Genomic DNA, 23698 nt, shown 5'->3' with positions numbered 1-23698 from the left:
CACCATCTGACTTCACTGGCATCCACCGCTCCATTTAGAATCAGCCTTGCTGTGATAGAGCCATTATTCAGATTAGAACAAGCTAAAAGTCTGAAACCATTACACATATGTTGATAAAAACATCAAAGTCTGTACGTTTTCCTATCGGGATTTAGTATGTTAGCAATCAACAAAGTTTTACATTCCCTTCGTTTTGAATACCTTCTAAGCTTGCCAGACTCAAACTTAGAAGTATTATATTTTTTATGCATTTTATACAATTTTCAATTGTATTCTTATTTAATATGAATATAATATACATAATATATACATAGTTTTACATTTATATGTAAAATATTTATATTTATATTTTACATTTATACATTCATAATAAACATTTACATATATTTTAACACATTTAAAGCACTAAATCATCAACATTATATCATACAGTATTAAAAATGCACATTTCATTAAAATTTAGCTAAAGATGACATAGCATTGCAATATTTAAATTTAATTATTAGTGATTATAAAGAATACTTTAAAGCTGCAGTCCGAAAGTTTTGCCTCTTTGTCACCATCTCTGTTTAATACATGCAACTGCAGTTATTTGCAGCATTACCATCTTTACGTGGGTTGTGCATCGGCACAGCTCCGCAGTGTGTATGAAACGAATGTTTTGAGGAGTATCCCTGTATTGGACATCCCTACATAGTTCAGTCAGAACAGATGAAAATTCAAGTGAAGCTTCAGTGGCTGCTTTTTGAAGAACCGAACATTCAGATGAAAGTAAGGAAGTCGCGTTCTCCAACAGGAGACTGGATTTTCCCATTACACCATCTCACGGATCATACAGCGTGTGTGTTTTAATTGGGTCTGGGTAAAAATATAACAGAGACCAATCCTGTAAGAAATCCCCTCCGACTGTTTGATCATTATCCGCCCAGACAAAGGGCTTTGTATTAGATCACGTCACAGCTCTGAGACAGGGTGGGGTGGGAGAGATGAGGCGCTTTGCTCTCAGAATGACTGTTAACTCAAACTTCTTTTGATTATGGAAAGTGGAGGGACTTACTGTAGTATCGCTCAGAGTGTCTACATGCTTCCATTGTTTTTTTTTGCGCTGCAGGTTGCGGTGGAGTGATTTGCCCTCTCTTTAGCTGTTCATAATGGTTTGCATCTGTGTGGCAGGAGGTACAGTGATCCCTCCGTAGATTTCATACGGTGGAAAATAAGGCTGCCGAGGATTAAGACCAATTTCCCTTGTGGTAAATAAAAATGGGTTTATGGGTTCCTTTAGTTTGTCGAACAATTTCTACGGGTTTTGATTACGCCAAAAGTAGGATCACAGAGTGGTGCTGACGCAAAGGAGTTGTTGTCTGAATAACCAGTTTTAAAGGGTTAGTTCACCCAAAAATGAAATGTATGTCATTAATGACTCACCCTAATGTCGTTTCACACCCGTAAGACCTCCGTTCATCTTCAGAACACAGTTTAAGATATTTTATATTTATTCAGAGAGTGTATCTAAGTGTATGCACACTATACTGTCCATGTCCAGAAAGGGAATGAAAACATCATCATGTGACATCAGTGGGTTAATTAGAATCTCTTGAAGCATCGCAAATACATTTTGGTCCAAAAATAACAAAAACTACGACTTTATTCAGCATTGTCTTCTCTTCCCTGTTTGTTTTCAATCCTCAAATAAAGATTTGAACACCAATGTCACGTGATTTCAGCAGTTTGACACGCGATCTGAATCATGAATCAATAAGCTCATTCATAACCGTTCAAATCTTTATTTGAGGTTTGAAAACAAACGCGGAAGAGAAGTAACTGCTGAATAAAGTCGTAGTTTTTGTTATTTTTGGACCAAAATGTATTTGCGATGCTTCAAGAGATTCTAATTAACCCACTGATGTCACATGATGATGTTTTCATTCCCTTTCTGGACATGGACAGTATAGTGTGCATACACTTGGATAAGCTCTCTGAATAAATATAAAATATCTTAAACTGTGTTCTGAAGATGAACGGAGGTCTTACGGGTGTGGAACGACATTAGGGTGAGTCATTAATGACATCAATTTCATTTTTAGGTGAACTAACCCTTTAAATCATTATGAACAATCAAAAACCTTCCAGGCGCCATGTGACATGATGTTTCATAAACAATGAAATAGCATGCATGTGCATGAGGTGACATACATGCATAAACAGTTGAATAAAAGTGCACATTTGTCCAGATGGTGCTCTTGATGAAGGTCTACTAAAACAACACAAATGCACGTCAGTCCATCACCCTTCATTCCGACATCCTGTTTGTCCTAAGCTTGCATCAGTTTTCTTTCCCTACACCTGCCATCCCATGTGTGTCGGTTACCATAGAAACAATGGTGCTAAACCTAGCTAATGGTCCCATTTATCCTTTTTTCCTTCCCCTTCTTCTTTCTCCTAGCCACTCATTCAAAAATGGTTGGTAGACAACAGACATCACCCCAGACGTTACACTCCGCTACCCTTACAGATCAAAAATCCATGAGATCCACGGAGGAACAGACGCATGCTGTCAAACAAAACCAACACCAAATCCAGAATAATTAACAAGGCACCCATTTACTTTACTCAAAAACACAATCATATGTCTGATCATCAGGAGACACATTAGCAGCCAGAGGATGGTGGAACACGGCCTATTTTAATATGACCTTGATACAGTGAAAATGCATGCAGGAGTAAAGTGTTAATGACTCTAGGGGCTGTCTATGGTCTATGAATGATGACCAGAGAGAATTGCATAAAGACATTACAGAAACATACAGATGTGAAGTTAGAAGTTCTGGATAATAGTGGTTGCAATATGGGTTATACATTTCAGATACAGATGTGAAGAGCAAGGGTGCAAATGCTAGCTAATGTTGTACAGATTTAAATTGTACATTTGATTTATTTTTCCATCGTTTGATTTTATAAATATTTAAGTTTTATATAAATAATTAATTAATAATATCAAATAAATATTAGTAATATTAAGTATAGTTATATTAGTACATAAAATAAAATATATTTTAAGAAATTAAATATTTATTGTATTAAAAGGAACATATGTACGATCAAAACTATTTACATAATTATATATAAATTAAACGGTGGAACTAATTGTGTCTGTCCTTTAAATTAATTCATTTATAACAAAAAGTTTCTTAAAGATAAAATATTATATCTGCTAATGCTGTAAAGTGTATACTATATAGGGAGCCTATTACTATATTAAAGGTTAACATCAGAGCCCAAACTAGCCTAAATTCAGTTGCTATTTACTTTTAGATAAAATCATCAACACTCATATAACATATAGTATGCAAACATGTAAATTAACTTATACATTAACTTCTAAATCTAATTATGAAATTATGTTTTTACTCCAATTCATTGTTGAAATATAGGCTAATCCTTTATACACAGTTAATTATCATGACAGATTTATTTAAACATAATAAATAATCAAGATATCAGTTACAGGTTAGGTAGAGAATATATGGGCTAATGGGCTAATATAGTGTATAATTTAGCACAAGAGTGAATTTCGCTGGTGAACTAACAGCTGTGGACACTGAATGACTTCTGAGGTATATTAGATGCTACATGACATTGTATACAAGCTGTTTTATTGACGTCTTTCCGCTGTTGAAACACTGATTGAGCGATTACATGACATATGATGTTTCAGTAAGTTGTAATGTATCCTCAACATATCTTCAGATGTTGATTCATGCTTATTCTTCGAAGAGAGTATGACGTTCACTCCCCTGGCGCGACGCTGCTTGAACTGACGTGCATATACAGTGATCTGTCACATAACATTAAAGAGCGTCAAAACGGTATTTATCATTTCGAATTTTGTGACAAAATGGACAGAATACTTATTATTTTCATGTGGGAACTCGGACTGAAGTATGTTCCACGCATAAAAACAAGCCGACTGTTTAAGATTGAATTTGGACATCAAGCCCTGTACCGAATATGAAATAATTCCGATAAATTCTGTTGAACATTACATTTATGCGTTTGGCAGACACTTTTTTCTAAAGCGACTTACATTGCATTTAAGGTACATGTTTTTTACATTTGAAATTTGAACAGAGTCGTTTTGTTTGTTTGTTTTGTGCACAAAAAGTATTCTCATCTCTTCATAACATTAAGGTTGAAACACTGGATTCACATGGAGTATTTTAAAGGACAACTTCGATGAAAAAAGAACCAAGGGGTAATTAACATATGGTTACCGAGTAGATCCTCCTCTGGGATGCGTTTTCTTGAAAATCGAATGTAAAGAGTTGTATCTCTAAAAAACAGATTAGCATTAACGCTTGTCTATGGGGCACAGAGTAAGTCCAAATTAAATCGCTAGTTAATACCACTAATAAGGCTCAAAATAGCCTCACACTAGCACGGAGGGTCCCTACATGCAAACCGAAGCATTGAGAACTTTGTAAGTGTACAAACAGTTTAATAAGAAAATACTTTATAAAGACAGTCCATTACGTGTATAGGTACAGCAGCCATCTTGAAAAAAGTCTTGACGAGTCGAGCCAATAAATAATTATGTAAGGCACAGTCGCAATTAAGTCAGTTTCACACCTATATAATGTCACAATTTATACATTTGCAGTAGACTCACAGTGTAATAACATGACACCAATCACAATTATGACCAATATCTATTGCAACATAACATTTAAAAGAATATCCACATGAAAGATTACCATATGGCTATGGAATTTGAATTTCAACATCACAAAATTACTAACTTGTGCAGAATTGCATTTTTAAATGTTTTACATTCCAGCCAAAGATCTATTTTCTTCTCAAAATGATTCCTCAAATCAGGAGAGACAGATGATGGGCAGTGGAGAGGCGGGCTGTGTGTGAAGGAGCTCTGGAGGAAGGGACAGCTCTTTGTTCTAGTAGAGAGGAGCTCTCTGGGGAGAGCTGGTGTTATTCTTTACCAGTGTGATACCAGCATGGCTCACTGCCCACAGACTGTCTGCTTCCATTTTACTCTCTTTTGTCAAGTAATTCTCTGGTTTAGGCGGACCGATAAGAGTGTGTAGTATTTTATGAGACAGAGTACACAAGAAGATATGTTAGAGGGTAGGGAGTGGTTTTGTTTCCACACCGAAAGGCTATTTATCGTTGTTGTGTGTGTGTGTGTGTGTGTGTGTGTGTGTGTGTGTGTGTGTGTGTGTGTGTGTGTGTGTGTGTGTGTGTGTGTGTGTGTGTGTGTGTGCGCAAGTTTTACTTTCAAAGGATCACACTTATAATTTATTAACCCACTTCTCATGTCCTTGAGGGGAGCCTGGGCAGACATAAAGCAGACCTGCAGACACACACTTAAAAAAGCATATAACATAGAAATGTCTAAAAAAGGACAAAAGGGACCATTGCCAACCAGACCATCAGCCGAAAGCAAATTACTACCCCTACACACAAACCGACACGCACGCGCACACACACACACACACACACACACACACACACACACACACACACACACACACACACACACCACAGACATACACCACCACCCTCCTCCTCCTCGCCGTCGGATTGTCATGGTAACCATGACTACTGGCACCATTCCTTGCTAATAACTCACACCACATGCTGACATCTCCCTTCCTTCTCTCTCTATATATCTCTCTCTCTCATACACACATACATGTATAATGTACATGCATGCAGTACTGCTATATTAAGTATGTTTTTAATTTATCAGTTAAAATTAATTTAGATTTTTTGTGGGGGAGCATAATGTCAGGGTGATACAACTGTCCTAATATCACAATGATTAAAAAGACTGGAATTATAAGGTATTATAATATAAATATTATATTAGTACATTCTTGAAAATAAATCTTTAAATAGCTTGGCACAAACTTTTATTACTATTTCTCAGAAATAATTGTAAGATCTTAATATATCAGATAATCTATATGAAGGTTCGTTCAGATTGTAAAAGTATACTTATGTATTAGTAAAAACATTTTGGAAAATAATAATTTAGTGTACACTCACATATATTCAGTTTGTAAGGAAAATGTTAATTTTGAAATTAGATCCATTAAACTGTAAACCAACATGAATACAAATAGTAGACTGGGTAAACCAGGGCTGATCTGCCGGCGATTTGAGCTCAGTCTGGAAAACGGTGCATTCATTTCTACTGCTTCTGTTACACTTCTGTGGGAACCAATCGCAGACTGGCGTATCCAACTGGCGTGCTTTTGGCGGGTTTAACACGATGACAGATAGAGAGTTAGGGTCAGATTGTGGTTGCCTGTTGATAACGCCTCTTGTGCTCTGATTGGCTGAAGGACAATCCAATTTGGTAAAGAGTCATTTGAATTATGCTCATTGATCACGCCTCTTGTGCTGTAGAAAATACACAACAGACTCCCCGGACCAATGTTCAATTTTAAATTGAGCTTGGTCTGGTGATAGCTAGACAATACAAATAGTACAATAGTTCAAGAAATATGCATGTGTTTTACACTACATTTTTTAAATCTTTTTTTAAACCGCAGATTCTCTTAAATGTCATTGACCCAGAAAATCTGAACCACGAGTGAAAGCCTCCCAGATTGTCTGATTTATCATTATTTGTTGCTGTAAACACACATCCAACTATGCCGATAATGGGGTTGTAATTCATGGGTATAAGTGCATGTACGAACTGTACGAAAGTGTAAACAGCCAACCAAAACAAAACTCCCTGATCGACTTCTCTCACAAACAGTTGCCTTTAACTGCATCATTGCTCTTCTGGTTACTTCTACTCATAAGAGCTCTCATAAGACGAGCACACTCTTGAACAGCTCAGGGACAACCATCTGGCAGTCGGTGCAGATTCAGGGTTATCCAGGGACGCGTTGCTGCTATTTTTCAGCACCTGGATCTGAATGATCCATGTTTGATTCCTGTATATGAATTGATTAGTTGGAAACCATCCAATAAGGGCAGAGCCTCTCTGCAAGACAGCTGAGAGCTTTTATTGAACATTCAAGAGTCCAGAGATCTTATCGGATGTTTCTGTTTGATCAGCACTGGCCCATTTACCCAATCTTTAGGAGAAAAGAAACATCTCCCACCTCATTATGAGGGGTGCAGGCCTCTTTATTATAAGTCAATAATCTCTGCTTGCAGGTGGAGCAGGTTGAGCCAGATGATCCGGTCAAGTTCTACTGCAATCACGGAGCGCCCTTATATCCGCTTTCTCTGTGTAAGCAACGAGAGCACTGCATTCCAGGGGTAAACTCATCCCGAGGCAAAACACTTGAGCTCAGAGCTGTGCGTGCTACTGGAACAATGATGAATGGTTCTGCACGGCATAGACGACATTGAACTATAGGGTCAAAATCCTCACCTGGAGTGTAGAAGACAATCGTGATCAGACTACAGCTGGGGGAATGTCTTTCCACAGAATGAGACCATGTTAAAAGAATATTTCAGGTTCTGTACAAACTCAATCAAAAGCAATTTTGGGATAATGTTGTGTTGCTCTTGCCTGAAAAGCCAGACCCGCATCAAGATGAAGTTGGGTCTGGGAACACACCGCTGCAGGGGCTTAATCCGGGGGGCGGGATGAACGGTTGTCTTTCAAAGTCCCTCTGCATGTAATTGGATAGCGCTTCAACCAATCAGAGCTACTAAGAAGGTGAAGCGGAGCTAGTTGACAGATCAAACTTTTGCCGTATCCGGTCGGCAAAACTTTTTTTTAAGAATGACTTCAGTGCCGTTCTTTGTTCTTTTCTCAGACAAAAGCTTAACTCCAAGTCTTCCAGAGCCGCGGCCAAAGCTGATTCGAAAGACCGCCGTTCGCCAGCTTCTCAGCTATCGCAACTTTGCTGTCATTATGTTAAGCCCGCCCACCCACTCTATACACAATGTGATTGGCCTGACCAGATTTTGGTTGTTCCAGCTCGTAAGCCAACAGAGAGTTGCTAGACAACCCTGGCTGCAAATTCGATTTGCTGCTGCTAGAGTGCGTCTAGATTTCTAGGCTAGCGTTGCTCACAAAAAAATTCTAATTTCAAGTTGTCCTTCTATTCTTTAAAAAAAAAAAAGAGCAAAAATCTGGGTTGCAGTGAGCTACCTACAGTACAAATGGAAGTCAATGGGACTATTTCAAATATACAGCCACAAGATGCAATATGTGCATCAACATGATATTAGTGTGGACAAACACTTACTAACCTTCTAAAAGTATATCAAATTTTACAGCTTTGTTGCCAAGATAACGTAATCCTGGAACCCTAAAACTAGGAGAACGACTATAAAACTATAGTTGCTAAGAGGGCCGAATGCCAATTACATGCTGCAAACTTTCGGAACTGACATTTAAATATAAATGCACTTCCTGACCCAGAATAGAGGTTTTGCCTCTATTTAGCAAATTTCTCTGACAACACAGTTTTGAGTATGGATATTCTTATGAAATATGACACATTTTTATGAAAATGTTATTAAAAGTCTTGTTGTCTACATGACATATTGTCCCAAAACACATTTATATGCAAATATAGATGCATTGCATAGTATGGGAATTACATTTATGGTAATTCATAACATTAAGAACCATCTTTATGCATAGTTTGGATTTTTTTTTAAAGCTTGAAGCATAAAAATTGATTGTTGAATGGAAAATAAATCCCATTGTTTTTGTCTATTAATGTCTTTTAATATTCTCAATAAATAGTTCTGGTGTCCTCTACAGAGCAGAGGATATAGCATAACAAAAAAAAAATGTTTTTGTCTAAATATCCATTTGTTTTTTATGCTCCAAATAATGTAATGCCATAAAAAAAAAAAAAAAAAAAAATAGCTGGACATGAAAATTATAACTGTGTCGTCAGGCTGAAACTAGCACAAAAAAAAAAAAACCTATGACCCCTTTACTGTCATATTTAATCAATTCAGTGTGCCGTTGTTAAATAAAAGTATTAATTTCTTAAACATACTGACCCCATCGTTTTGAAGGCTAATGCAAACTTCACTTTTCTGTTTTTAAACAAATCCAAAAATTGGCCCCATAAATGCAAGCACCTCACCATTCATTTCATGCTTGTACTGAACCCAATATCATTTTAAGTTTCAACATCCCTTTGGAACAACCTGCATTAAGTTAGTAAGTTAGTTAGTAGTTGCAAGAGGGCTTGCCAGAGGAATCAAGGGCTCCATTTTAAAAAGCATGTCTCTTCAAGACACAAAGCCTGGTGCACACAGACCAATCGCAGCTACTGAAACTCACTCCCCTATTCACTATAATACTTTTAAGTGTCCCGCACATGTTTGATCAGGCTGACAGAGACAGTGAGGTCGAAATCTTATTTTTCCAGGCTCTGCAGCCCAAGGTATTTTCAATAGGCCAACAGAGGCCGTCCATTCTTGATCTGAAACAAACGTGGACTGGAAAAGAAGGGACCATGCCAACTGAAAATGCTTTGAACAGTGGGATAAGAAACACATTGTAACATTTGTGTCACACTACTCTGAGTAAAGTTTATACTGTATGCTACGCTACACTACGAATTTGGACGACTATGCAAGCAGTCCAAGAACTTTATTGGCCACAGAAGGATTAAAAAGCCAGTGTAGCCAGTGTAAAAATACTTTAGCATCAAATCAGCTGAAAAAAACTGACAGATGGATGAACTTCCAAACATTTCTATGCTTCTATGGCTTTATGAAGGAGACAAGTAAAATAAGAAGCAATTAACTTTACAAAAGATCATTTGGATAGTCACTGCACTTAAATCACTTGTACTTAAGAGTTGATTTGGCCTGAATACAAGACCTTGGCTTGATTATGAGTCACTCTAAGCAAGTATGACAGCTTAGGGGGAATAAAACAAGTCCAATGTGTGAATTTTGAGTGGAAGCACCTCCATATCTTTCTCCTCGGCTTGCAGAGTCTGTTCCACGAAGTTAAATCTCGCAGAACCGCGCTCGGATGCCAACTCAAACAAGTTTACCCAAACCCTGCCAAGGGTAGATGAATCAACTCAGCGTGAGGTTTGGAAAAATGCAGTAAGCTCCTTTTCCCATCAAACAGAAACCTCAGGTTAATGTACAGCCTCTTAAAAGTAATGCAAACAAACCTTAAAAATACTGACAGGGCATTATGTAATGGCAACACATGGAGGAAAATGACAGTCCTGCGAGTGAGGGCGAAGGCCAGAGGGTTCGATGAGTAGCAGGAAGAGGCGAGATCTCACAAAGGCGAGCTGGCAGAGCATCAACCGTGCGGGATGGAGGTCAGAGAAGAGACCACCAGGGTGACGGCAAGATTACTGGGTGTGTTGGAGGGATAATCTAGGTGCCTGACAGTCTGCAAAAGCAAGGATGGGATAGAAAGACCGCAATTAATGGCACAGTGTGTATATGTGCCCCGTTTATTGGCACATCGGCTTATAAAGGCAGTTGTTTAGAAACGTAAAGGTGGAGTGAGCAGAGGATTATAGAGATTACAGCCGCCATGCTGTGGTTCAAGGTCCGCCAGCTTTAATGGACTGTTCGCCGCATTGGACTGTTCATTAAATCAATACAGCAGGTATTATTACTGGCTGCGTCTGGTGCACACAGTAGCTTTGTAATTAAATTTCATTTAACTTTTATGGGAAAACTTTAAAAAAAGGGAGGGAAAGACGTGCTTATTTTGGAGGACGGACACCACTGAAATGAAATAGGTCTGAAATAGAAAGTAAAGTTTGAGGGGGAAGGAGTGACACATGGTGAAAAAAAGTGAATGTGAGTAATGTGTGAAATAAGAGCAGAAGAGTGCAATCACCCATCTCTAGTCACCTCTCCTAATTTGCTCTTTCACTAAACTATAATCGCTTTTATTCAAGCCCCATTAGGCTCTTTGACTGGATCCAGTTTAGCCTCTGTGCTGCACAGCACTGATATCTACACTAGCTGGTGTTTGTTGAAAACATGTATAAAGGGTTAGTTCACCCAAAAATTTAATTGATGTCATTAATGACCCTGATGTCGTTCCACACCCGTAAGACCTCCGTTCCTCTTCGGAACACAGTTTAAGATATTTAGTCCAAGAGCGTATCCAAGTGTATGCACACTATACTGTCCATGTCCAGAAAGTGAATAAAAACACCATCAAAGTAAAGATTCAAACTGTCATGAATCAGCATATTGATTCATGATTCGGATCGCCAATGTCACATGATTTCAGCAGTTTGGCAGTTTGACATGCGATCCGAATCATGAATCAATACTCTGATTCATTACCGTTTTAATCTTTATTTGAGGGTTGAAAACAAACGCGGAAGAGAAGACAATGATGATTAAAGTCGTAGTTTTTGCTATTTTTGGACCAAAATGTATTTGCGATGCTTTAAGAGATTCTAATTAACCCACTGATGTCACATGATGATGTTTTCATTCCCTTTCTGGACATGGACAGTATAGTGTGCATACGCTTGGATAAGCTCTCTGAATAAATATAAAATATCTTAAACTGTGTTCTGAAGATGAATGGAGGTCTTACGGTGTGGAACGACATTAGGGTGAGTCATTAATGACACAAATTTCATTTTTGGGTGAACTAACCCTTTAAAGGCACAATATGTAATTTTTTCCCGCTAGAGGTCGGTTATTCAAAACAAAGGCGTAGCTTGATGACGCCTTGATTTCGCGAAATCATGGAAGTCGTCGTCTTCACTTCTACAGCCGGTGGAAAGGAAGCCGAAGGGACTCAGGCAGAAATCATATTCATGGATGAGCTAATGTATTAAAGATTTATTACTGTTACTGTAGTATGAAGCAGGGTGGGGCTGAAAGCCGTTGGGGAGGAATGAGGCGGCTGGAGCGATTGCTAATGCCCCTTTTGGTGTTAAAAACTACTGACAGGATTTATTAAAGACACGTAGTGATAAACTAACGCTGAAAAGCCGTGGGCAGAGGTATTTTTGCGGCTAACCTTATTGCATACGCAATTTTAGGAGTTTCCCTTTTAGATGAAAAATGTATGGGAGGAGAGTATTGAAATCAATCATGCAAGGTGATTTACCAAGGTTCACACTCATCAATTTCCTGGTATTTGCGCCATTATTTACCACCCAAAAAAGTGAGTCTTAAACCAGATGATAATTTACGCTGCTCCAGGTAGATTGTGTTAGTCATCATAGAAATGATCCGGCTGCGTCTGTGTTCGTTCATTTGCGCGTCATTAGTCGATCACGCACATAACTTTCCACTCCTATTGGCAGTTTTCTAGAATTGCGCTCAAGCTAATTGGCCCCGTTTAGTAAATCTGTCCCTTGGTGTGATCAGGCCTTTAGACAGTATTGCTCCCTTCTTACAATTTTAACCATTATCAGTGTCTTCTAGTTTTATTATCAATAGTATTATACTCTTAACAATACTCAAAAGTATATCAGTTCTGATCAACAGATTTCAGTTTGATAGACAAACAAAAACTAAATTCTGCAAATCTTGGTTCCAAAAGTATTTTTCTCATTAATTTTCTCCAGGATACTTAAAATTTTTCAAAATCTCAAAAGGTAGGCTACACATCACAGTGTGTACTTGACATATTTCATGAGGCAATTAACTACACGTAAAGCAATGTGAATGACGTAAAAAAAAAAAAAATTAAAAAAATGAAGCTACAGTAAAAAACGAATTGTTTATTGCAAAATAGTCCAATATATATACAGTATGTTGTTTGAGCACTGCTTCATGAATGTTGGAGTTCACAGCTGAAAAAACTGCAAAGTTTAAAGCTAAATCTACAGGAACTTTCTCTTCATTTTGCCGGTAAGCAATGAATCTACAATTTTAAACTAAACTAAACTTAATAAAAATCCCCCACTCTAAACCATTTCCTTAATGTGAAACATGAAAAACATTATTAGGATTGCAGTCTGCTTTTATTCAAGTTTGAAATTGCATTTAAATATTCTTACTTGGTAAATTATCGAAATCATTCGTCTGATATGGTCTTTGTGGCCCTGACACTTTGAGAAATGCTGCTTTGAAATCTCCTTTTGACCACAAAGAATAATACATGCGAGACAAAACGAGGCCAAGACACAACAGTGGAAAATTGTGGTTGTCTACATTTCAGATTTTGTGAACATTTGTAATACTGATGAGACAAATGAGAAATGGAAAAATATGAGTGTTTAAACAGATTTACATTTTTGAGACGCTAAACAAACTTGTGTATCCTGTTACTGCTGTGTTTGTTTGTTCTCTCAGATGACAGCTTTATGTCTTTAATATCTTATGAGAATATTCTGGATCTAACCATCTACAGATAAAGACCAGATGGCCTCCACGTACCTACAGTCATGTTGGGCCATCTCTGCTTTTCAACTTTATCTCTTATTATATCAGATATGACACTCTGGGAAAATGATCCCAGTGCTGAGCTCACCGCTCAAAGGAACCATCACCTAAAGCCATCAACCACCTGCTGTCCCATGAAGCAACTCCCCAACAGCAACGTTTTGGACCCTAAGGATTCATACATGGTAATAGTCATCTCAACACATCATGAAATTCAATTAGCTGATCTTAAACAGCATCACTGCCCCCAGAAACCTCTGAGCTTGCCAGTCTCAACACTGTCACCAGATACAGGCACAGCTGCTCTGCTTTACTCTGAGACAACAGCAGTGGACATCAGGCTCGCAAACGAGAGAAGGTCGAACAGCCACATGAGTAGTAGGAAATGCAAACAATATGGAGAGAAATATTTTTTTTTATGACCACTAAATTGTGTTAAATGTTTAAAAAAAAAAGGGATTTTAAGTTTCAACAGAGCACACATACTCAACACATACATACACTCAAAGGTATATCCTATTATGCTTACTTATACAACAGTTCTTTCTGGTTTTCAAATCTGATCGGTTGAGAGTCTTACAATATTCTCCCAGTATCAGCACTGGTACCGTTTCACCATTCGTATCACTTGCTTGCAGCGACTGTCATTGCGGGCACCATATTTTTTTGTACTATACTACTGCAATTGTGTCACGTAATGTAGTTTTTTAGATTGAGACCTCAAATATGTGACTCATATAAACTTATATAAACATAGCACCTGTTTAACAATTTGTTCAGATCCTTTTGCAGATGCCAGCTCTAGGCTGTCAGTGGGACACTATTAGCAACCAATAACCAACATAAGGCAATGAAATATCTAATATTAACAGCCAATAACCAATATGATAACAGATAGCATTGCCTGCTGGATGCTGCAATTGACCAATCAGAATCAAACATCCCAAAGAGCAGAAAAATAAACAGGATTATGCAAGTATTTCACTAAAAAGAGGGTGAAGGGAACCATAATATTGCATAATACAAAGCAATGCTGGAAAAACAGAGTAGAGGAAATGAAGAAAAGGCTACAGCCACAGGCCATATGGGGTGAGAACTCAAACAAATGAGGCATGTTGGCACCCCACGTTCATAAGACTGAGATTTCAAACCATATTTAAGATTAAGAAAATTTTTTAAACTTGTGAATTGTTTGTTTAATGACTTTACTAAATTTTGTGCCTTTATTGAGATGGGGGGGGGTGTTAAGCTATTTCATGCATTCTGACTTACAAAGAGTACAGTTAAGGAGTTTAGATTCTCATGCTAAATATGGCCAAAATGTCAAAAAACTAATTGGACATTTAACAGAATATTTCTGTGCCATATCCCCTCCTTCAGAATTCAAAGTTCTTTCTCGAGTATGGCCATGTATGACATAAAAGGTGGAATTGCTTGTATGGGCACTTTATAACGGATGAGCGCGTGCGCAAATCAACCAGAGCGAGAGCAAGAGCACGCCTATCAACGAGCTTGAGTTTGAGTTCAACGGAAGCCGTCGGCAGCGCTGTCATTTTGTTTTTAGACCACGAAATCAACTATGTGTGTTTCTGGTTGTGAGGCTTCCCAAATTACCCAGAGTTAAGGAAACAGTGGATGCAGTTTGTTTTGGTCACGAGTCGAAAACCACAGGTGGTAGTCAGCGCGAAAATGCATATAAATTTAAAAACACGAATGTATAGTGAATTGAAAGTTGGGATAATGCGATGATGTGTGTGTGCTTGTGACTCTTTAGCTCCTCCCACTGCACGCCTCCTTGAGTTCGGCTGTTTTCGGAAAGAATCGGTACAGCGTATCTGTCCTTTACAAATAGGATAAAAACTAAAGACTCTTCGGAGATATTAAGGATGCAATACTCCTATAGGTACTCAAGATTAACATGAGAAACTGTGTGTTATGTACCCTTTAAGGAGGATTTATCAAGTGCTTAGGAAACTCTCATGGTTATTCAAAACATTTATCATCATTTACCGACTACAAAAAGGGGTTGTGTGCTCTACTGCAAATGACACAGATTATGTGTAGGTAGTCACAGTCTGGATCCTGTTTCCGTTGGGGCACTTTATAATGTGACCCCAGCAGGGGGCCGTTCTTATGTTACAGGAAGTTGTTCCCCAGGTAGCTTCCTCTACAAGCATCAGTCCAGATGTGCTCCAATGCCCGGTTTATTAAATGTGATTAGTTTTTAGGACAAAATGCCATGGTGCGTTCAATTGCTTCAACAGGTGAGGAAAAGCGTTTTCTACAGTTTAATGTGGGGGATGTAACACTAGCTGCACCTGTGAACATAAACACACAACCCTGCCAAAAAGAAATACGTACTACACAATAAATCCATATTATACAAATGAATGTTTTTTAAGCACTGATGAGCTGTCCAGTTCAACATGACCCTGAGCTGCCAAGGCACGATTCAGGAAAAGATCTTTTTCGCTTTGCGAAGAGAATATAACCACTGTGGTTTCTCTTAAATGTGACAGTAACCAATACTGAAAGAATGATATGCTCTTGATGACACTCTGAGATTTGTTTGTCTGTATTTTGTCCTGAGTGGGTGTAAGACCATTTCTCTCTCATTTGTTCTGAATTAAACTTATATGTTCCAGACCACCGTATAAGAGACACTTTAAATGCATCAGACCAAACAGTGACGGACTTATTATCAGATGTGAACAGGAGGGAATTGATCTCTGGCCTTAGCAACGGGTGGACGATGTACACTGGCTTAGGATCAGATTCTTACACTTTGGAATCATACAACAGAAATAAAATCTGCTCTGAGATCAGCATAAAAGTGCAAGTGGAATGGTACTAATGGAAAAGCCCAGCGGTCGATAAATGAGCGCATTGGGTGGAGAGACCTCTTTCCAGTACATATACAATGGTAATTTTTATCCAAACATGCTATAACAGGGACTGTCCCAAACAGGGTTTGGTTTGAGCGCCCTACTCACGAAATCTGTCGGATCACTAGAACAATGAACAGAAAACTAGAGCAGACTGCTTCCATGAGAAATTACTCTCGGGAGAAGAAAGGAAACCGAAATACAAATAAAAGGCAGCTTTCTCTTTCAGCAGTGTGTAAATAATACACCATTCTATTCTATAGATAAGCTTAGTAAAACAGGCATGTTTTCGGAGGAAATGACTGGACTAGCAGTGAGTGTTTGTGTTTGGGGAATAGTGGTTGAAATTTAAACTATTAAAAATATACATTCAATCAATCCAATCTGTCATTCAAGACTAATAATCAGTGTCTTAAAATGCATGTTTATTCTGAAGTGTGCTAAAATTGTCTCATGTAACAGCAGTTTGTAATCCAAACATTGCTTAAAAATAAATCCTTTCTTTGTGAAAGGCAAATTCACGAAGAGATAATTTGGTTTAACACCTAATAGCATGACTATAACTGTGCCACACAATTAGAGCTAAGGCAAAATCTATTATGAGCCTAATTTTCATAAAAAGGAGATGGTTTTGCACTGAAGGATGATAGTGTTATTTTAATGCATTTGGTGCCTGGTTAAGCTGGACTGTATGTAAATAAAGATGTACATTTTTGTGCAAAAAAACATCACTGTTTAGTGATTTCACCCCTCTGTCTTATTAATAAATTAGCCTACCTGATTTGTGGCCCACTCTGAAGTTCCAAATTGTATAAAAATATGAATGGGACAAATAAAGATTTATAAAAATACTGAAAGTCTACCACTAAGGCAAGCCAAGTCTATTTTCTTAGTGGATCAGAACCAGTGACCACTGCTGGTTTGGTGGTATACATGAGGAAGAATAAAAAATAGCACCCATCCTAGTGCCCTAACCTGGTCCAGTAAGACCCAAGGGAATTATGCTGGAATGAAAGTTACTACAAGGGTATTGAATAATTAACTGTGCTGATGTGTGCCCTGAAATGAGTTAAAAGAATGTTGACTAATGAGAAAACAGCTGCATTTTTTCTTGTAATTTGTGTTGAGTGACAAAAATAGATAAATAATGCTTTGAGAACCCCTTCATTCAGAGATTTACAGATCAGTATATTGTTCACTTCCAGCTTCCACTCTGTGTGTGGCAAAGCCGCTCTCTCTCTCTCTCTCTCTCTCTCTCTCTCTCTCTCTCTCTCTCTCTCTCTCTCTCTCTCTCTCTCTCTCTCTCTCTCTCTCTCTCTCTCTCTCTCTCTCTCTCTCTCTCTCTCCGTCTCTTTCACTCGCTCTCCTACTTCTTCTTCATACTGCAAACCCACCAAATTCCTTCGAACACCAACCAGCAGCTCTTTCCAAATATATGTTTAATGAACCAGCAACAATGTGGAATTCCAGTATTTATCTAAAAAGTTTGTTCTGGAGGGTATTTTTAAACAGATGCTTCTGTTGTAAATGGACATTATGGAGGTCTTTTGAAGTCTGGAACTGCTTACTATTGGGCAAAAAAAATATAAAAAAATCTGAGGAAAAAAGCCATTTTCATTTCTTTTCCGGGGGGGTTACAGCTTGAGAACACAGTTGCCACATGGTGACAACAATTATCATGGCAACAGACTAAAACCAACATTTCAAAAGAACAACAAAGCATAATTTTAGTATCTGGCAAGCAGCTTTTTCTGCAATTCCCTATGAGAGGATAACATCTGCTAATCATATGTCATAATTACAAATTGTCTTGGTGAGTGAAATTACAAGTTTTTATTGCTCCACAACTACCATAGATCTTTCGAGTGAGATTAAATTAACTCAACAACAGCTGAAATCAAAAATATGCGACCAATACCGTAGCCAAATTCACGCAACAAATGACTCACCTGTATATTTTACAGCATTAGAAGCTATCACATATAAAGCAAAATAGTAATTATAACTGACATGTATCCACATCAATCGAACTGGAATTCAAATGAATCAGGAAATTGGTAGCAGGTGAACAAGGTGCAAAACATAAAAGGAAAACATAATCATTCCTACCTCAAGGAAGCAGGTCCCTGCTGATGTGTTCTCCTTGATGGAAACATTGTAGATGCTGCTTTCAAACACTGGCCCATTATCGTTACCATCCTGGAGGTCTATTTCTACCAGAGCAGTGGAGGAGAGTGGGGGTCGTCCTCCATCAGTGGCCACTACTTTGATACTTGGCTTTGGGTCTGTCTCATAATCCAGCTTGTTTGCAGTGGTTATGATACCTGTGATGGGGTCAATGGTGAACCAACTGGCATGTGTTTTCTTGTCTGGTAAGATGCTGTAGCGGACATCACCATTGGGACCTTGATCTTTGTCCCTTGCGGTCACTTGCAGCACAAAGCTACCTGGGTAGACTACTTCTGGTATGGTCTGCTTATATGCTTGTTGGTCAAAGAGAGGCGGGTTGTCATTTACATCGGTGACGTGAATCGTAAACGAGGACTCTGCGTGAAGTGGCGGCGTTCCAGAATCAGTAGCCATGACACGAAGCTCATAAGAATCCCTCTCTTCCCGATCCAAAATCTGATCTACGTAGATGAGGTAGATGATGCTGTCTTTAGTGGTCAGGGCAAATTTCCCATCCCCTCCCTCAAGAGACACGTTCACATTGGAGTACTCCCCATAATCAGGGTCCGAGACAGAGATTCTTGCAACGTATTGGCCCGGCTGAGCACCTTCAGAGATTTGGGGTGAGCCGTCCTCACTGAGAAAAATGATGGTCATTGTTGGCTGGTTATCGTTGTAGTCTCTAACGTGTATTGTAACAAAGGCATTGGTGATCTCTGGATGGGTCGCATTATCTCTGGCTTGCACTACCAGCTCATGAACCTTCCTCACCTCGTAGTCTAGAAGCTTATTGAGTGTAATGATTCCAGAGCGAGGGTCGATGGCGAAGTAGCGATCAGGGTCGCTTTGCCGTCGGTTTATCTCATACAATACAAGGCCATTGTCTCCTTCGTCAGAATCGGATGCAAAAACTTGCAGGATGTTGCTGCCCTGAGGAAGGCTTTCAGAGATAATAGCATTATAACGACTCTGGTTGAAAATCGGAGCGTGATCATTGATATCCTGCACCAAGACGTCAAGTGTCATTTGTCCAGTCTTCCTTGGTGATCCACCGTCAAAGGCTTCCAACACCAAAGAGTAGGAGGACCTTTTCTCTCGGTCCAAGACTCCGTTGACCACCAAGTCGAGGTAAAGGACTTTGTTTGCCGCTCTTTTGGTCTCGAGTCGGAACACTTGTCCTACATTGCCTTCTTTGATCTGATATCCTTGCACGGTAAGCTGATCCTTATCCGCATCGGTGGCTGGCTCAAGAGAGAACTTAGTTCCCACCGCTGTTTGCTCTGGGATCTTCAAAGAGGCTTTCTTCTTGGGGAATGCAGGGGCATGGTCATTGATATCATTTACAATGATGGAGACCGTAATTGTGAACCCTGTCATAGTGACAGCTGTAAAACTGTAATGGTCTCTTTCCTCTCGGTCAAGTCGCCTGGCGGTCTTGATGATGCCTGTGGTTTCATCGATGCGGAGATCATTACTAATGGAGACACCTCCGTGATCAGAGATGAAGTATACAGAGGCTGTAACTCCAGGTTGTAAACCAGCACTAATGTCACCCACTATCGTCCCTGCCGGTTGCTCCTCATCTAATTGGAGCTCTAAAAAACTTGATGTGTCCTCTCCACCGACCATTACTGTTAATAGTTCTACTATTACACAAAGCACCAAAAGCACCCTTAGCCTCCAGAATACCCACATCCGGAATGGTCTACATGTGTTTTTCCCAAAGCCATTAAACAGAGTCATCGTGCCAAGGTTTCTTCACACCTGCAAAACAGGAGTGAAGCAGATTGTCACAATCACAGTAACACAACACTGCACAATATTATGACATAGTAGGGGTGTGATGAGATCTCATGCCAAGATATAGTAAAATCGTCTCGCAATATCGCCATGATGGAGCTTGAGGGTGAAATTAGCATAGACTATACCATCGCTACCGTCGTTTTGGTTTTTTATAGCGATAAAAACGATATAATTCATTTGGATAACAGTCGCTTTGATTGTAAACTATTGTAAACGTCTGCTCTGCTCATCCAGCATGCGCTGCAGAGTTGCACACAGTACAGCAGGAATCACATTTCACTGATCACATGACAAGAGTAAGGTGAGATGACTGACGACCATTGTGGAGGATTCGTTGAGCAACAGAGCCTAAGTGTCGAAATTAGTCTTATGTCTAATGTCTTGTAGGATGCGCACTGTAGCTCCTTGTACACAGAGTATGTGCGATTGCAAATTTGAAAAAGAGTAAACCGCGAGCTCCCTGATGCGCGCAAATTAGGCTACATATAATAGTCTCCCAATATCAAACCTATCTGAGGCTAGGCTGTGTAGTTGTATAATAGTTGTATATTGTACTTTCAATGCATATGATAATTCATGGTCAGAAAGTAGAACAGAAATGACATTTATTACAAGATGATTAGTTAAATCATTGTAAAATATACCTGCGGACCATTTTCCAGTCATGAGTTTTCTTATACTGTGCAAAATTTTTGTCTCATTCTCGTGAACCTAATCTTGTGTCTCGTCCCATGAGCTAAGTGTCTCGTCACACCTCTATGACATAGATACCAAGATCAGTGCAAATTCCCTCAGTGTCTCTCACAAACAGCTGGAATGCATGAGAAAGGGGTGCGTTTGCATCAAAAAGGAGAGGCTCCCCAACCAGGACAGTAAAAACATACGCAGACGTTGTAGATGCTCTTATTCATGCACTATGCCTTTTCAAAATACACTCGACATGCATATATTTCCCATTGATTTACAGTAAAATGCTGTCAGATGGTCCTAACTGCTTTAATAATGTAAAAAAGTCAAAAAATATAACTATTGTAATCAAGACATTGCTTTTAAATGATGTTTTATTAAACAAGGTTTGGGAGGACCTCGTTCAGATAATTGACACAGGTGGAGAGTACTCAGCTAATCAACAAAAGAGGTGTATACGTTGTTGTCTTACCTCCATTTTGTTGACAGTTTATCATCCCTTCACCACCCCTTCTCTACATTTTGCTCTTTTTAGTTCCAAATCCCTACTTACATACGGGGGGGTACTCTGAGTTCGGGCCAAAGTCCGAGCTCGAAGCCCCCCCCCCCCCCCCCCATCCATCCCCCCCCCCGGACATCACGCCAAATATGCATTTTAAATGTACTATCTATAAATTATATGTAAGTGTGAACTCGTGAAATAGTTTTTACATAAAAGAGCAATACATCCTTTTTTGCTTCCTATAATAAATGGAAAATATGTTCTTTCCAAACATATTAAGATGAGTGGGAGAACTTGTAGCAGATATTTACACTTAACCTGGTGGCTGTAGTTCTGCCTTTCTATTAAAAGATCCAATCACATTTGCTTCCACTATAACTCATATGACCATTAGCAGGATCAGGATCAGACTTTTTTTATATGACAACTTAGGTAAAAAAGCACAATTTATGATACTTTATTCCAGATTTGAGATGTTTTTGGAATGTAATAGCTGTACTTGCATAACTGTACGGTAAATAGCTTCCCAGGATGTTACGAATATGGCCGCCTAGTGAACACATTTAAGAACATTTAGTTTAGGATGTTGAGATAATATTCTTTGAGTACATTTATTCATTTAGCAGGTTCTTTATCCTTTAAATACAGTCTGTTCAAGCTAAAACAAGCCGTTAAAGTAGTTGTGTTTTAAGAAAATGCTTGTCTTTTTTAAAGCCATGTTAAAGAGGAAAAGTTAGCCACTAATTTTGAGCAGACAGAAAGACATTACTCAGACAAAAAGGCCAGACAGGAGTTTGGAGCATTTGTTTGGAAAGCATCTCTTCTCTTGTCATATGTGTGAAGGCTGAGTCCTCTGTGAAGCAATCTGCTACAGATGGTCAGAATTGGGATGATATTTTATACGCCGCTAAAGAAGTACTCTCGCACAATTAGAAAATTATACTACTTTGGCTGGACTCACAACAAACCTCAGGAGTCTTTGCACTTGCGCTGAGTAGAGTATCTGTTGGTAAAGTCTGTATTATCCAAACCTCAATCCATAATGATGGCAAATCATCACTGCGGGCTGTTGTGGTCTCTATACATAAGTGGATTACAAATGCAATTTGTCCTTGTCAGTTTTGTTAAAGCTTTCTCCCGTGAGATACACAGAACTCACTGAAGGACGAAAAGAAATATTGAATCTGGACTTCAGTGTCATTTTTTAACAAGGAAGAAGCCCTCCAGATGAAACCACATGAATGTTTTCATTCATTACAAGGCTTTTCAAGTAGGCTCCCTCTAGTGGCCACAATGAGTCAACAGGATTATGAAAGAGGTAGAAGAAAAATAATGCTTTACCTTTGTTCATTAAAAATATTAACAGTGTCTGAACCAGAGCCGTAACCAGCATAGACATTGAGGAGAACATGTCACCACCAGAAATTGTAAATGTTGTCCCTCCAATATTTGATATTTTTAATCCAGCTCAGCCTCCAGTTCGTTGTTAGGATGGCAGACAGTTTAAAAAATAAAAATGTTAGGCTGGTCTGCCTAAGAGGTAAAAGCGGTCAAAGAAGGCGGGGCTTAATGTTCAATGAAGATGAGTAAATTCCAACACCACGCTTTTAGTTTTTCCAGTGAAAGAGTGTGTGTGTGGTAAAATATAAGTATCTAAACATTTATTATTTGACAACTGTTTTACAATATATATATTTAATGACCCACAGTAACAAATTTATGCAAAATACTCAACCTTTTTAATGTAATTTCACCATTTTGATTTTAAAATATGCAATTATCTAAATTGTCATTCATAACTAAATGTAATAAGACTAGAAACATTTTTAAATATTTTTTACCTATTAGACATACAAACAAGAGTGAATGAGTGCATATTTTTTAAATAAAATATTATTTGCAAAGAGTTTAACTGGATTACTCCACAACTAGATCAGCTATAATTAGACCCATAACTTATTTTACTGTTCTTAGTCCTTATTTATTCCATTAAATCTATTTTAATCCTTAAAAAAAAAAAAAAAAAACAACGTTGGTTGCCCCAATGTCCAAGGCATGGCTACAACCCTGGTCTGAATCAACTGTCCTGTGTGTATGACACATCCAAGTGGTTTTGTTCCTCTAATGGTAGGCATTTCCAAACCTCACAAATGCAGCTGACTGACAGGGCTCCATGCGGTCTGTCCTAATCAACTATCTGAGACCTTCACTAATATGGGATTTCTAATACGGCCTTAGCCTGACGTGTAAAGAGGCACAATAACACACAAATCTCATGTCCAAGGACATCTAGGAC

General features: G+C 38.6%; 1 protein-coding gene across 2 annotated transcripts in view; it reads right to left on the bottom strand.

The window, feature by feature from the left end:
* dchs1b (dachsous cadherin-related 1b) overlaps positions 1-23698 on the bottom strand; it is a 126247-nt gene that overhangs the window by 86523 nt on the left and 16026 nt on the right. The window contains exon 2 of one of the 2 annotated variants that reach the window (XM_067432688.1): positions 18351-20174. The exons of the other annotated variant lie outside the window; for it this stretch is intronic. Within the exon in view, the coding sequence (XP_067288789.1) occupies positions 18351-20153 (1803 nt within the window). The 5' untranslated portion in view covers positions 20154-20174. The remainder of the gene's footprint in view (positions 1-18350; positions 20175-23698) is intronic. 2 annotated transcript variants of the gene reach the window in all.

The sequence above is a fragment of the Pseudorasbora parva genome, chromosome 23 (assembly GCF_024679245.1).
Source record: "Pseudorasbora parva isolate DD20220531a chromosome 23, ASM2467924v1, whole genome shotgun sequence".
Lineage (NCBI taxonomy): Eukaryota > Metazoa > Chordata > Actinopteri > Cypriniformes > Gobionidae > Pseudorasbora > Pseudorasbora parva.
This window is presented reverse-complemented; position numbering and strand designations above follow the sequence as displayed.